This window comes from Zootoca vivipara, chromosome 15, assembly GCF_963506605.1.
Source record: "Zootoca vivipara chromosome 15, rZooViv1.1, whole genome shotgun sequence".
Classification (NCBI taxonomy): Eukaryota; Metazoa; Chordata; class Lepidosauria; order Squamata; family Lacertidae; genus Zootoca; species Zootoca vivipara.
In genome coordinates this window covers 38,619,792-38,636,435 of record NC_083290.1, presented here as the reverse complement: position 1 = coordinate 38,636,435, position 16,644 = coordinate 38,619,792, and the positions used below count along the sequence as shown (strand labels likewise).

The following is a 16,644-nucleotide window of genomic DNA, read 5'->3' as shown; positions in this document are numbered from 1 at the left end:
TGGGCTGCAGGGCCTTGTCTAAACGGGTCTCCCGCCTGCTCTGCCTAGCTGGTTTCCTGTTATTGACTAGCTTCTTGTTTTGTTTATTTACACAGGGCTTGTCCAGATTGGGTTGGGCCTAGGACTAGACCCAGTGTTGAAAAGGGAGGAAGAAGTCCCCCCCCCCCGGGGGGGGGGGCTTGCCGGAAGCTGCATTCAGCCTGCCTCACTTGAAAAACAAAACCATTTCCCTTCCTGGAGGACAGTTCAGGTGTCCCAGGCTGCATCTGCTTTCTGGGCATGGCAGAGGACAGGATGGAAATGGTGGTGCAGATGTATTTTATGAAAAGGGGCAAGCTGCTCAACAAACCCTAAATTTATTTAGGCCATGTTGTTGTTTAGTCGTTTAGTCGTGTCCGACTCTTCGTGACCTCATGGACCATAGCACGCCAGGCACTCCTGTCTTCCACTGCCTCCCGCAGTTTGGTCAAACTCATGTTCGTAGCTTCGAGAACACTGTCCAACTATCTCGTCCTCTGTCGTCCCCTTCTCCTTGTGCCCTCAATCTTTCCCAACATCAGGGTCTTTTCCAGGGAGTCTTCTCTTCTCATGAGGTGGCCAAAGTATTGGAGCCTCAGCTTCACGATCTGTCCTTCCAGTGAGCACTCAGGGCCGATTTCCTTCAGAATGGATAGGCCATAGCTGTCCATAGCTGTCAAGTTTTAGGCCATAGCTGTCAAGTTTTCCCTTTTCTCACGAGAAAACCTATTCAGCATTAGGGAATTTCCCTTTAAAAAAAAGGGAGAATTTGACAGCTATGCTTTAGGCCAGGCATCCCCAAACTTCGGCCCTCCAGATGTTTTGGACTACAATTCCCATCTTCCCCAACCACTGGTCCTGTTAGCTAGGGATCATGGGAGTTGTAGGCCAAAACATCTGGAGGGCCGCAGTTTGGGGATGCCTGCTTTAGGCCCTTTATCAGGGCCTGCCCGCTCAGGAGGCAGGGTGAAGCAGCTGCCTCAGGCAGTGGAAGCCCAAGAGGCAGTGCCCTTTTGGGGCGCCCCCCCCAAGCTTCCCTGCCACCTCAACCACTGGTAGAGAAGCAGCACCGGCTTCTGGCTCTGGCAAGATCTTAAAGAAATCATGAGCACATGAGATCTTGTGAGACTTCAGCAAGATCTTGCAAGTTCTCGCTGGGACTCCTCATCACTGCTTCTCTAGGTTAGGGAGGCAGCAGCGTGTTCCTGTTTTGCCTCAGGCGACCAAATGGAATGCACCACCCTTTCCTTGAACTGATTTACAGTACTTATTAAATTTAGATCCTGCTTTCAGAGTGGCTAGGAACCAGCTAAAGACCACACCAATTAACATTTGACACAGCAGGAAGCAAGCAATCCTAGGCAAGAAAGTGTAAGCAATAAACAATCAAACTTACAAATACTTAAAAGATCCTGCAGGCCAGCTTCCCAGAGTCACGGTCCTCCCCATGAATTTGTCCAATCCCCTTTTAAAATAATCTAAGCCATCACTACATTCAGTGGTCATGAGTCCCATTGTCCCCCCGCCCCTAATGGTCCCTCACCCAGGAAATTGCTTCATCAGGAAGCTAGCCTGGCTTATTTTAACACTTGCCGGGCCCAGGGGTTCAGCATGCTGGCCTGCCTTGATTCGCGTTTTAGCACTTGCTGGACCCAGGGATTACAGAGGTCTGGCACCCACAGTATGGTGTAGATGTGGCCCTACTGTCAGAAGCAGAACGATGAAGTAGATGGAACACCTCTGCTTGGATTGGGCAGTGCTCTTGTCATGTCACTTAGTGCTGCTCTTCCTCCATTGCCAACACCACACAACATCCCAAGGTTTCAAAATAGCACATCTCGGTTTGGGAAAAGGAGACTGTTTGGGCTTTGGTGGAAAGAAATGCCCACTAATTCTGGGGTGTAGTGACTGCTTTTGCTAATAATAGCACAGTTGAGATGCATGGTCATTCCCACACGAACAAGCAGAGTCCTTAATAAAAGATGCATCCTTACTTTGCTTGCAGGATCACTACTGGTGATGTGCTGCCCGGACATTGGACAGATATTCATTTTATTTTATTAAGACTAAACAGTTCACAGATGCAGGACATCGGCTTGCCTTTCCCTCAAAGCACATCTTCCATTGTAGAGAGAACAGAGGAAACTGCTTTCTACCTGCAGTGTTTATCCATAGTTTTGCAAACTCGGGTTTTATGAAGCCATGGATGAGACTTCATCCCTTGCCCCCATGCTTTGCTGTTGTGGGCATCTGTCTGTCATGAGAGACGATGGAGTACACCTCCATGCGCGAAGTCAAACCACTGAAGAATTACAGCGCTTGCTGTGGCTGCAGAAACTAGAAACTCATAACTGCTGCCTCCCATTTTGTTTTTGCTACGTTAGCAGCACTGAAGTGTCCTCTCCAGGACGCAAACTTGGGAAGTGTATATGGAGGTCCTGGGCTGCCAGAAGACAAGTCCCCTCCTCTCGGCCTCACTGGTGTGGTCCAAAGGAAAGCAGAGCAAGACGTTTGCCAACAGTTTGGCAGCAGGAGGTGCCAGAAGAAGGTGTACAGAGACTCCACTCTGGACTGTTGTAGGCTTTACTCCTTAGCCTTTTCTTCTCCTGAATATATCCAACAAGGTAGCAGATACAGATTCTTCCTTGGGGTTTGCTCCCAAAGCCTTTCTCACAAATGAGTACATCCGCAAGGCAGCGGAGGTTTAGGATCAGAGCTTTTCTACTCCTTCCAAAGGTTGAGAAGCCCCACCAGCCTCTTATTTTCCTCTACAGCATGGGCATGGGACCCTATACAGTGATACCTCGGTTTTCAAACACCTCCGTACTCGAACGTTTCGGAACTCGAACCCTGAAAACCCAAAAGTAAGTGCCTCAGTTTTCGAATGCTCCTCAGAACTCGAACAGGAAATGCGGCTTCCATTTTGAGTTTTCTGCATTGAGGCTTGTGTTTTGAGGCTTCCACTTTCAGTTTTCAGACATTTCAGAACTCAAAGTGACTTCTGGAACAGATTATGTTCGAAAACCCAGGTGCCACTGTATCAGTCTCGTCCACTCGATCTGCCAGAGCCTGTCTTCGCATGCAGGGGAAGTCTGTAACTTTGCCCTACCTAAAGACGCCAAAAACCGAACTCAGAATCTTTTGCATGTAAAACCTGTGCTCTATAAGTTCTGCCATAAACTGCATTTTCATTGCATTCAAAGGCCAAACCACAAAATTTTGTTGGGAAAATGAGATTTCTCACTCACCCCTTCTCCCATCACCTCCACTAGGTGCAGGGGATACTACTCAGTTGATTCTTTTATCCAAGTAAACTGTTAAGGGTGCAGGCAGTTTTGGGGAGACCCCTATTGCCCCACAGTGCTACAATTCCCAGAGTTTCCTGAGAAGAGGAATTGATTGTTAAGCTACTCTGGGAATTGTAGCTCCGAGGGGTGAACAGGTGTCTCCTAACGTCTCTCAGTACCCTTAGCAAACTCCTAGGGTTCTTTTTCGGAAGACGCCATGACTGTTTAAAGTGGTATAATACTGCATTAAATGCATAGTGCAGATGGGGCCTAGGTGATCTCTGACATCCCTTCCAAATTGATGGTCGTTGCAAGAGGAATACAAGGGGTGGAGAGACCATACAACAACTTTCAGCTAGAAGTCCTGTAACACGTGGGGCTCTGCTCTGACCACCCTCCTGCGCTGACCTCTTGGGAACACAAAGCCAAACAATAAAGTCATCGCCTAATTGAGCGAGGGCTGGAAATATCCCTCCTAACAATGTGAGGATTAGGAAGGGGGGGGAGGAAACCAACCAAACTGAAATCTCCATCAAAGAAGGGAACTGTCCCTCAGCCGAACAGAACACAGGGCAGTGCGATTCCCTTGGTAGGCCAGATCCGTACCACACATTTAAAGCACTATTATACTGCTTGAACAGTCGTAGAAAATCCTGGGAACCCTAACGGTGCTGACTTCACAGAGCTACAATTCCCAGCTCCCTTAACAAACTACAATTCCCAGGATGCTCCATGGCAAACGCACACACGCACACACACACACACACATATGGTGTATGGATGTGAACATAGAAAGCTGATTTCTGTATAAACCCAGCCAGGCTTGACTTTGATCCAGTGCCATCCAGCACATCGAGCCAATTTCATCCAGTGCAGCCCTAACACTGAGTCACCTCGAGTTTCCAGCATTTTGAAGCTAATGCCGCTTAATTGCTAGGCACAGAGGCACTTGTGACCGCACCACCAGAGCTGCGCACAATCAGCCACTATCAGATTGCGGGACTTGGGCTTGGCTGCTGTGCTCTCTTGTCTCTCTCTCTGTCTTTCTCTCCCCCGCCCACCCCCCAGCCTTCTTCCTTAAAAAAATAAAAAATAAAATTCTCATATGAGGAGCTGAAAGGAAAACAGACAATTATTTTCTCAAGCACACTCAAATCCACTTGGATAAATAATAGCTCCAGAAACAGGGCTGCTAAAACAATAAACTTCCTCTCTGCGCCCAACCAAAAAAGGATGTGGAGTGATGCTCGCCCCCCTCGGTCAGAAAGCAGCCGGTGGTATGGAGACGTGCAGCAAAGGAAGAGTGAGAGAGAGAGAGAGAGAGTAAGCCTCCCCCTACCCACCCGCCTCCCAACAGCAGAAGATGGGAGTTGAGAAAGGAAGCAAGAAAGAGAGAGCGAGTTTTTCTGCTTCAAGATCCCTCCCTCTCTCAGCTCTTTCTGTTGTTGCTAATACTGCAGTAATTAAAAGCACATGCTGAAGGTCTAACAGGATACAGGCCGTTTGCCGCATGCAGAGAGTGGACGGACTTTCTTAGGACAGTTTTGGGTGGGGTGCACTTATGAAAGAAAGCCAATTTCTTTATCCCCCCCTTTAACAAAGATTTGGCAGATAGGTTCCTGTTCTCCATTAAAACCCGACAATCGCAATGTCTGGGGTGAGGAAAGAATTTCTCCTCTATGCTAGCTGGTGAACAACCCCGGTTTGCGTGTTGCGAGGCAGGGAGAGGAGGAGAGGGCACATTTTCCTGTTTGTGCAGCTGTGAGCTGGTGGGGGCAGGAGTTGGTTTGTGATATTGAGCCACAGGAACATTTACTACTACATGAGGGGTCAGGCACCTCAGCCCCAGGGGCCAAATGCGACCCATCAGACATTTCTCCCTGGTCCTTGGGACTCTCCCCAGACCACACCCCTCATTGCCCTACCTCCACATTCCCAAGTGCTTTTGTCTGTAAGGAATGCATCCTTGAACTGTGATAACTCCTCTTGCTTGCTTGGATGGGGGAACACAGAAGTGTAAGTGTGAAGAAGCCTCTGGCTTTTCTGTGGCAAGAATGTCGCCTGTCATACAAAGATAAGAATTGCACCCACAAGCTGAAAAAAACATAAAGACATATGTAGGACAAAGAATGAAATACAGATGGACCCAAAATTAGCATTGTCATCAATCTTTTGTGGCCAGGATTTCAGAATCCCATATAAGGAAAAATGCTTAGATTTATTTATTCATTCATTTAAGTTATGAAATGCTGGATGAAACCTTAAAGATCTATCATTGGGTGCATGGTATAACAAAGTATGGGCAATTCTGTTGGAAGGAAAACTGACTAGTCAAGTTTGGGCACAAAGACAACAAAGGGAAATAGATTGGATTAGGGAAATTTCCTACCATAGAGATTTCCAGCTCTCACAGTGTGCAGAGATGTACACATGTGAATAGAACTAGATCTCCTTGTTTTTACCTGTGTACTGAGCTCTCTACCTCCTACATCTACCCTTTGCTCCTGTAAAGAGACGTCCCTTTACAGAAGCAAAAAAGGTATACTCTATATACAGTCCACTGATCAAATCTCCATTCCCTTTCCCTGTCACTCCTTCCCCTACTTCCAGATGATTGCAGTGAACTTTTCCAAAAAGGAAGGGAGTGAACACCGCAAGGGCCACCTTTGCTTTGAACAAGGATAAAGTTGTGTCTTAGCTGGTGCAGGAGCTAGCCAATTGGTGCTGTGCAATCCCAGCTTCTGCTGCGAACCGGAATAAAAGTCCTGGTCTCACCCCAATCCAAAAGAGAAGATTTTTTTTCAAGTGTATCTATTTTTTTGTGCCTGGGATGCTATGAGGAGCAAAGAGATGAAAAGAGACTCTCAGATATATATATTCTCAACACCATGCATAATTGCACAGAAACACTGGAAAACAAGCATGCACTGAGCCAGACAGAACATTGGCCTGCCTAGCTCAGTATTGTCTACACCAGGCATCCCCAAACTTCGGCCCTCCAGATGTTTTGGACTACAATTCCCATCATCCCTGACCACTGGTCCTGTTAGCTAGGGATCATGGGAGTTGTAGGCCAAAACATCTGGAGGGCCGCAGTTTGGGGATGCCTGGTCTACACTGACTGGCAGCAGCTCATCAGAGTTTCGGGCATAGGGCCTGCCAGGGCTTGAAGCAGGAGCACTCTGGAGATGTTCTAGTACTGACTTACAGCCCTGCAGCTTATTTCCAGGTGGGATTCAATCAGATGCTGGCAAATTCAGGTTGTGTGACTATAATTGATTGGGAGGTCTTATGAAACAAACCCACTTCCTTAAAAGTTTGAACTTTTTGCAGTTGGAACAGTGATGGGAAAATGCATTACAAAGGGTCAGATTAACACAAGCCTTTGATACAACATCCTCTAGATTCCCCACAAATAAGAATGAATGTGCATGAAATAACCGACACAATCTGATCTCTCTACAAAGAAATCAGGACAAACACTCAACAAACTAGTCTCTCCTAAAATTACCATTGCTAGAGCTGTAGCACAACCGCAAAGTACACACGCTTCCTGGGATTTGTTTTCCCTGCTTCTCCAGCAAAAGCAATTGTTAGGAGAAGTGATTTGCATCTGACCAAAATAGCCCAACAGTTGTGGATGTGGCAGCAAAGGGGGAAGTCCACGCACTTGTGACAGCAAAGAAGAGGAAAGATTAGGAGCAGACAGTTCCAACAGTTGCCTGCCATGTCTGTGTTCATTCATTCAAACAATTTATATACTACAATACTCTCCAAGCGGTTTACAAAGTTACAAAGCAAAAAGGGTTGTTGCTGTTGTTGCTTTTTACAACCCAGTTAAAAATATAAAATGAAACTTCAATTAAAATACCTGCTGGTTTTTTTTAAAAAGGTCTTCACTGGGTGCCAGAAATTCATTAGGGAGGGGACCTGTCTGATTCCAGAAAAGGAGCTCCATATACGGTACCTGTAATTGGGCCCACAATATAAAATGTTCCTGGTCAATATGAGCAACACATCTGAGCCATTGCGAGCCACTAACTGTGACTCCCTCAAAGACCTCCCTCAGCGATCAGACAGGGTTACAAAGGATTAGGGGGTTCTTAAGGTACCCAGGACCCCAAGTGATAAGGGCCCTGAACTTTAATGCAAGAACCTCAAACCTGGCCCGGTCGTGTATGGGCAGACTTTTGAGCACTGGAGCTGTGTACTGGCGATCCCGTTGGTGTCCGTCTACCTTGGGAGACAATTAAGAGCGTGCCTTTGGGGGTCAAGAGTGTTGGAGAGGTACAGCACCTGCTATGGCTGTAGAGCCAGGGAAGAGGTGTGATTTGCTGCAGCTGAAACTCTATACCAGGCATGTCCAGCTGGTCGATCACAATCTCCTGGCCGATCGCGGGGTGTTCCTTGTCAACAACTCTGGTCCACCCCACCCCCCTAAAAAAAGCTCAATGACAATGGGTAGATCACTGCCGGTTTTATTATACCCGGAGTAGATCGCAGTCTCCAGAGAGTTGGACGTGCCTGTTGTATACACTGCCCAGGCTTGCTGCTAATTTCAGTGCTGCCAACACAGAGGTTTGACTTCACCCCTGGAGGCGCACTCCATTGTCTCTTGAGACAGACGGATACTAACAACAACAACAACAGGGGCACATGAATGCATCCAGTTTCGCTGGTGTAGATGCGCCATGGCATTTCTTCTCGCTGCACTCCTTCCAACTATCATTCTTCTTCTGGTCACTGCTGTGAATGATTGTCTCCAGGCACTGCAGTTGCCTCCAAGGGATTCCTACATGGCCACATTGATGTTGCCAGCCTTAATGTCACATTTGCAGACATCTTTGTAACGCAGAGTTGGTCTGCCAATGGGCCTGATGCCTGAAGACAGCTCCCGGAAGAGCACGTTCCTTGGGGATCCTGCCATCTTCCATCTGTGGGCATGACCGAGCCAGTGTAGATGTTGCTGATGATAAGTCTGTACTCATCCATGGAGCTTCTCACATGGATGCAGAAGAGCATTAGGGGAAGACTCTGCCAGAAGGAAGATCCACGTTTTTCCTGGCTTGGCGGAGCTGGAGCACAGAGAAAGATTTCTTCCTCTCCAGTGCAAGGCTCTACTACTCATTCAGCAATGACAGAACATTTCTTCTGCTGTTTGACAGAATTCTACAATGCTTATTGTGTCGACGGTTTTGAAACTGATTTGAACATTTTAAACAGAACTCTTGGGTAAAATCTCTTCCAGCAGAGATTCAACTGGCAACAGCACATGACTTTCCTCAAGACTTTGTTTATGCTGACAGGCCTAATCCTGTCCTTAAAGCCAGTCATTGTAATAAATGTTCTGTACAGGTTTTAATGTCGTCGTTCCCCCCCCCCCCAAAAAAAAATTCACATTCTGCTGCTAACCACCCTGATATTTTATAACAGAGCAATATATACAGTACATGCATTTATAAACAAACAAACAATGTAAAAACCAACAGAAACATAGAAAGCTGCCTTGTAGATTTCAGTTCTCACATAACCATAAGCTATGGTATATGGCCAAGTGGGAAACCTCAGGACAAGAGGACTTCTGTCTGGCCCTCGGGAATCTCCCCTGGCGACACACCCTCCTTTGCCCTGCTTCACACCCTCAAATGCTTTGGTGGGGCATGAACGTGCTTCGTCTGTGACAAGGCCTCCATGCTTGCCTGGATGGAGAATGGAGAGGCGTGAAAAGAAAAGAGGGCAAAAGCCACTGGCTTTCACGTGGCTGGGATATAGTGTACTTGGAGAATTGAGAAGAAAACAGAAGAAGGAGAGGAAATGGCGAGTGTTCGTTTATTCGTTCCTTCTCTGGAACAGAAATCAATACAGCTAATACAATCGTTTTTTGCTGTTGCAGTAGCTTTCAAGCCACAAACAATAATACAATTGATTGCTTCACACACATACACCCTTAAATTGTGTTTCCTATGAACTGAAATGAATGGGGTGAAACAAATGCAATCGCAATGTAACTTATTTAATTTACATAATTAAATCAATTATGGCGGTTAACTAATTTCACCAGACCAGACAGCAGGATGAAATAACACTGTTTCTGGCAGAGGATGAACTGCAGCAGAACGGAAACAGTGCTGCTACATGTGAAGAATACAAGACGGAACAGAAAACCATGCCCTCTTTCACCCCTAGATAAAGTGTCACACCACTTGTTCCATTCATTTTCCCCTCTGGCCAGGGCCGGCGTGTCCATTTAAGCGAACTAGGCAGTTGCCTAGGGCGCCAAAATGGAGGGGGCGCTGGCCAGCCTGTCGGGGGGGGGGGAGGAAGGAAGCCTGCTCTTGCGAGAGGCGGCGGCGGGATGAGTGCCCCGAAAGGAGCGCTTTCAGGGCACTGATCCTGTCACCACCTCTCGCAGGGGCGGGCGGCCACATCTCCCTTCTCCCTGGCTCACTGTGGGGTGGGGGGAGGGAAAGCGGCCCAGACGGAGCCCTCCCTTGCCGCTCGCCCCAAAGCAAGCAGGCGGCGAGGGAGGGCTCTGTCTGAGCCACTTTCCCTTCCCTCCGCCCCACAGTGAGCCGGGGAGGAGGGAGATGTGGCCGCCCCTGCGAGAGGTGGCGACAGGATCAGCGCCCTGAAAGCGCTCCTTTGGGGGCACTCATCCCGCCGCCGCCTCTCGCAAGAGCAGGCTTCCTCCCCCCTCTTTTTCTCTCTCCCTTCTCTCTCTCTCTCTCTCTCTCTCACCCACCCCTTCCTTCCTTCCTTCCTTCCCTCTCTTCCCTCCTTCTCTATCTCTCGCTATTTCCCTCTCACCTCCTCCTCCCTCCCGCTCTTACTCTCTCTCTCTCTCTCTCTCTCACTATTTCCCTCTCACCCCCTGGGGAGCGCCAGAAGGTGATCTCGCCTAGGGCGCAAAAAAAACCTAGCACTGGCCCTGCCTCTGGCCACACCCACCAAAGGCATGCAGCCCGCAGAAGGGGGCCTATGAAGGATGGTGGCCCTCAGTGTAAGAAAGGTGCCCCATCCCTACCCATCGTGCTTCTCTGGGTCAAACAGCTGCCTGATCATTAAGAAGAGCAATTAGGAGAGCATGAAGGGCACTTTGTAAAATGACCCCCTGCCCAAAGACTGCAAGCGGAGCCAAGACACACATCTTTTATGAGCAAGATCAGCCTTCCATCCAACAGTAAGGTCAGATTTGTGGCTTTGCATCCTCTTCTCCCTAAATTGTGCCCAGAAACCATTTCATGAAGTGGAACTGAGCTGGAATATTTTTAAGTGCCTGTGGGAGGGTCCTTGAGGCTTGCAACCATTATGTGGCTACCTGTGGCTGTTCTTCTGTGCCAGAGCTTTTCTTTGGGAGGGGGGAGGTGTTGGCCAGCATTCATATTGCCCAGCAATCATGGTGCAAATGACTCAGGGATTTTCCTTGAATTCGCTGTCTTCTGACATGCCAGCTCCCTCACCTCCCAGGATACAGCTGGTTAGGAATCTAATCCCTCCACCACCACAGACTGGCTCTTAGAACATGCGGAAAAACCACTTTTGTTGTGATCCACTAACATTGCTGGTGGTGAAAGGTTTGCCTGGGTGAAAGCTGACTTGTTTTCATAGCTGCCAAGTTATCCCTTTTTTAAAGGGATTTTCCATTATGCTGAATAGGCTTCCTCGTGAGAAAAGGGAAAACTTGGCAGCTATGCTTGTTTTCCTCAATGATTTAAATCAGGCGTGGTAATTTCTTGCCAACCTGAGGGCCACATTCCCTTCTGGTCATCCTCCCTGGGGCCACATGTCAACGGTGTGAGGCCAGAGGCAAAATTGGGAGGCACAATAAATTGGGAGGCACAGTAAATGTAATTTTTACTTTTGCACAATAGCCTAGTTTCTGCATAAACTCTTACAAGTGAGATGCATTGTCAATGACAACTGCTACTGGGAAAGGCCTGACCAGCCTAAGCTCCTAAACTCCAGTCTTATTCAACATCTTTATCAATGACTTGAGATGATGGGCTTGAGGGCATCCTGATCAACTTTGCAGATGACACCAAATTGGGAGGGGTGGCTAATACCCCAGAGGACGGGATCACACTTCAAAATGACCTTAACATATTAGACAACTGGGCCAAAGCAAACAAAATGAATTTTAACAGGGAGAAATGTAAAGTACAGGACTACACTTGGGCAAAAAAAAAAAAATGAAAGGCACAAATACAGGGTGGGTGACACCTGGTTTGAGAGCAGTACATGTGAAAAGGATCTAGAAGTCTTGGTAGACCACAAACTTGATATGAGCTAAAAAGCCAATGCAATTCTGGGCTGCATCAATAGGAGAATAGCATCTAGATCAAGGGAAGTAATAATACCACTGTATTCTGCTCTGGTCAGACCTCACCTGGAGTACTGTGTCCAGTTCTGGGCACCACAGTTCAAGAAGGATACTGATAAGCTGGAACGTGTCCAGAGGAGGACAACCAAAATGGTCAAAGGCCTGGAAACAATGCCTTATGAGGAATGGCATAGGGAGCTGGGTATGTTTAGCCTGGAGAAGAGAAGGTTAAGGGGTGATATGATAGCCATGTTCAAATATATAAAGGGATGTCATATAGAGGAGGGAGAACGGTTGTTTTCTGCTGCTCCAGAGAAGCGGACACAGAGCAATGGATTCAAACTACAAGAAAGAAGATTCCACCTAAATATTAGGAAGAACTTCCTGACCGTAAGAGCTGTTCGACAGTGGAATTTGCTGCCAAGGAGTGTGGTGGAGTCTCCTTCTTTGGAGGTCTTCAAGCAGAGGCTTGACAGCGATGTGTCAAGAATGCTTTGATGGCGTTTCCTGCTTGGCAGGGGGTTGGACTGGATGGCCCTTGTGGTCTCTTCCAACTCTATGATTCTATGATCCTATTGCACACCTTGTCTCAAAATGGAGGAGGGTCAGGAAGCTGGGCCATTTTACAGACAGAAGCATCTCATGCTCTGCAACCTACAGTGATCTTGTCCATGTAAGCACCAACCCCAGTCATTTCCCCTCTAATAAACAATTAGTTGGGTGCCAAAAGCATCATGAGCCCAGTCAGCATCAGCTAGGAATGAGCAAATCTGTCCATTTTGGGTTCTCTCAGTTTTGCATTTTCCCTGTCTTGAGTTCAGTTCTCCACATTTCTACATCCGTTTGTGATTTTCTTTTTAAGTCCTCATAAAAGTTTGTCTGTATTTTCGTGCAGATCTCTTTTAATATACATATTAAAAGTCCGTGTGCAATTTTGCTTAATAAAATACACATATCTGCAGAGCAGATTCCCCTAATGCATAATGAATTTTCTGAATGTCTGTCTGTCTGTTTGTGCACACTTTAGGCTAGGACATGCATTTTGGTACACATTACTTCACTGCAGAACTGCACTGCAAATTTCAGAGAACTTCGGATTTTGAAGGAGGGCTTACATTTCAGTTCTTGCATTGTTTCAGAGAGTTAAATGCAAAGTGAATCACATTTCTCCCGCATCCCTAGTGCCAAACTTTATGGAAGTGAGAGCTGGACCATAAAGAAGGCTGATTGCCGAAGAATTGATGCTTTTGAATTATGGTGCTGGAGGAGACTCTTGAGAGTCCCATGGACTGCAAGAAGATCAAACCTATCAATTCTGAAGGAAATCAGCCCTGAGTGCTCACTGGAAGGACAGATCGTGAAGCTGAGGCTCCAATACTTTGGCCACCTCATGAGAAGAGAAGACTCCCTGGAAAAGACCCTGATGTTAAGAAAGATGGAGGGCACAAGGAGAAGGGGACGACAGAGGACAAGATGGTTGGACAGTGTTCTCGAAGCTACGAACATGAGTTTGACCAAACTGCGGGAGGCAGTGGAAGACAGGAGTGCCTGGCGTGCTATGGTCCATGGGGTCACGAAGAGTCGGACACGACTAAACGACTAAACAACAACAACAACAAATCCCTCAGAGGCAAGCTCGCTCGGCACGCAAGAAGTCACACTATTCCTGCATCCTGGCCATAGTGGCAGAAGACCCATCATCAACAGTCTCTCAGGATTTGCAAAAGCCAATTCCTACATTTTCTCTCTCCCCACACACAAAAGAAAAGCTCATAGCCCAACAAAAAAACAAACAAGCAGCTGGAAATTCGTCAAGAATGGATCAGGCAAAAGAAAGACACAGAACAAAACAGGCCTCCGTTCAAGTAGACCTGGAAATTGGTCAAAAGATGAAGCTATCTTCTTTTCTCTCCCCGCCCACCAACAGTACCGACCCCGTCCTAGACAATACGCCATTTCAGAGCAATCACGCTGCGTCCATAAATGAGGCCGGGCTCAAGAATTCCACATCTGGAAGAGGTTTGAGCTCTCCTGCGTGATAGACAGCATGGCTGGCTATGACCTTATACAGCTATCTGTCTCTTGTTAGGAATACAGTATTTTTTCCATTAAGCTATTAGCACAGAGGTCAGCCAGAGAAGGAGGGAATTAAAGCCTTGTTAATACAGGCCCAGATAGGTCCTGCAACCTCACAGCAACTCCAGACAAGACATCGCAAGCTGCCTGGTGGGCAGGACCCAGCCCTGGGTAGGCCCAGATCTTGCAGCTGGAAGGAGGTTGTTTCCAGTGTCCGTCCCCTCCATTGCAGAAAGAAACTGGTCTCACTCACTGCGACCATTCCAGATAAGCACCTTCCCCTCTCTCCGCCCCAAAACATCCCAGACAGTGGAACTCCCTCCTCACAAAACCGCCTCTGCCACAAATATTTTACATCTTTTGTCAGCTACTAAAGTTGTTCCTGTCTACCCTGGTCTTTGGAAGTGAAGCATGCATTTTAGTGAAATAAAAAAAATTCCTTCAGTAGCACCTTAAAGACCAACTAAGTTTTTATTTTGGTATGAGCTTTCGTGTGCATGCACACTTCTTCAGATACAGTGAAATGGAAGTTTCCAGGCACTTATGTAGAGAAGGGGTGGGGAGGGGTGGGGATGGGGAGGGGGGATCACTCAGAAGGGTGACGAAAGCTCATACCAAAATAAAAACTTAGTTGGTCTTTAAGGTGCTACTGAAGGAATTTTTTTTATTTTACTTCGATCCAGACCAACACGGCTACCTACCTGTAACCATGCATTTTAGTGGTCCTTCATATGAATAGTGTCATTATCCATTGTATCTGTTTTGTGCTTTTATTGCTGTTTTACAGTTTGTCCATTAATCATTATTTTGTAATTGTATTCTCATTCGTGCAAACCAACCTGCCTTTGGGGGAGGAAGATACCAATGGCTCTCCTATAATTATATACCAATAGCAAACTCATTTGCCACATGTAGCCAGAACAGAACCATCCATGCCTCAATGCTTTGCAGAGACGCACAAACCCAAAGGAAGGAGGAGGGCCCTAAAACAGCTCAAAGGAAAGAGAAAAGGAAACATTTCTTCACATAGTGCATAGGTAGTTAAACTGTGGAACTCACTCTGGCAGGATGAAGGGACTGCTACCAACTTGGATGGCTTTATAAAGGGATTAGATAAATTCATGGAGGTTAAGCCTGTCAATGGCTATAAAGGTAGAAACAGGGCAGAAAAGGACTAGAACAGAGACGGGGGGAGGGGGGGCGTCTGTTTGTTACTCCCAAATTTCACCTTGCCTCCATTTTCATCACAGATCGTGTCCACACTAAACTCTTCCCATTCATGTTCTAACACACTCTGAAGTCCATTTTCACAAATGTGCTTTAGAGGACAGAGGCACACATCTTGCTTGCTCTGCTTGAAGTTGGTTCTTGGCTGAGCAAAATTTCCACCGATTGCAACAGGCATGAGTCTGTATTTTATTATTATCTTTTAAATCCCTCTTTTGGAAACCCAAGCCAAACTAAGAAGTCAAGCAGCAATAAAAATAGGAACCGGAAATGAACTTGGAACACCAGAACAAACATACATTTGAACAGCTGCTGTCTGACCAAATGATCTAAGCTCAGAAATATAGAATAGAATAGAATAGAATAGAATAGAATAATTTATTGGCCAAGTATCAACCATACTTGGAATTTTGCTTCGACTACAGTACATTGCAATGTAAAGAAAAAACATACCTTATGCAAACACTATTCCCCTCACAATACAACAGCACAGTGAAAAGACCCCATACCACCAACTGGCCTCCCTTCCGCCTGCAACTACAGATTCAACATTTTGATGGCACAAGGAAAAAAGCTATTCCTGTGCCTAGACGTTTTTGTATATACAGTAGAGTCCTGTACCGACATCTGGATGGGAGTAAATCAAACAAGTGATGACCAGGATGCGAAGGGTCTCCACAGCAATTCTCTCTGCTCTCTTCCTGACTCGAGCGGCATAAAGAAACAATGCAGGGGGCTCTGATTTTAAGGGTTACAGCAGAAGTAAGGCCCTCCGGATCAGCTCTAGCTCCCATCAGCTCCATCCAGTCGCTTGTCCCTATGGATGGGCAGATCTGACCATTTCAGTTTCTCTTGGCTTCTTATTTTCCCAATTTTAATTCCGCCCCCCCCCCCGCCACATTTCCACATCAGTTTGCAATTTTATTTTTAAGTCCTCATGGAAAGTTCATCAGCATTTTTGCAAAGTGATTAGCATTTAGTGTGACTCTCACCTAACATGCACATTTTTGCAAAGTGATTTCCCCCGATACAATGCATTTTTGTTTTTTACTGTTGTGAACCCTGCAATGCCAGCTGACTTGGGGCTGGGGTAGCAGCAGTTACTGTCTGATGAGGGAGAGGACGCTGTCACAGGAAGAACCCTACGAGGGGTCCCTGCTCCTTTGTCTTTAGAGGCTAGGGAGAGGAAAGCAGTCCAGTCACCAGGGGAGGCTAGACAACTGCAGGAGGAAGAGACCCACCTTCCCATTGCCTAGAATCTGGTCCTGCCTGCACTGTTGGGAACAGACCCACACCCCCTGGAGAAGTATGTGCCTCCATGTGCATCAGTCTCACAGGGAGAGAGAGTCTCTCAAGTGAGCATGCCCATCTCACCTTTAAAAGTTGGTCAGAGAAGCATGATCAGTTGCTGAAGCATCTTTTAAGCTTTCTTCCAATCTCAAATCCCTGGTGTCATTGTTGAACTCTTGTCGTGCCAAGTCTCTATCTTACTCACATGTAAGGGTCTCTGTCGTCGTTCATGGAACGGGACCCTGGACAGTTGTTTTCACTAATATATATGCACATACAGTGGTACCTCGGGTTAAGAACTTAATTCGTTCTGGAGGTCCGTTCTTAATCTGAAACTGTTCTTAACCTGAGGTACCACTTTAGCTAATGGGGCCTCCTGCTGCCGCCGTGCCACCGGAGCAGGATTTCTGTTCTCATCCTGAAGCA

The 16,644-nt window shown here is 46.9% G+C and overlaps 1 protein-coding gene across 2 annotated transcripts in view; it reads right to left on the bottom strand.

Moving 5' to 3' along the window:
* ADGRA2 (adhesion G protein-coupled receptor A2) overlaps positions 1-16,644 on the bottom strand; it is a 115,448-nt gene that overhangs the window by 91,472 nt on the left and 7,332 nt on the right. The window contains exon 1 of one of the 2 annotated variants that reach the window (XM_060268607.1): positions 5,231-8,680. The exons of the other annotated variant lie outside the window; for it this stretch is intronic. Within the exon in view, the coding sequence (XP_060124590.1) occupies positions 5,231-5,412 (182 nt within the window). The 5' untranslated portion in view covers positions 5,413-8,680. Of the gene's footprint in view, positions 1-5,230; positions 8,681-16,644 lie in introns of those variants that run through there. 2 annotated transcript variants of the gene reach the window in all.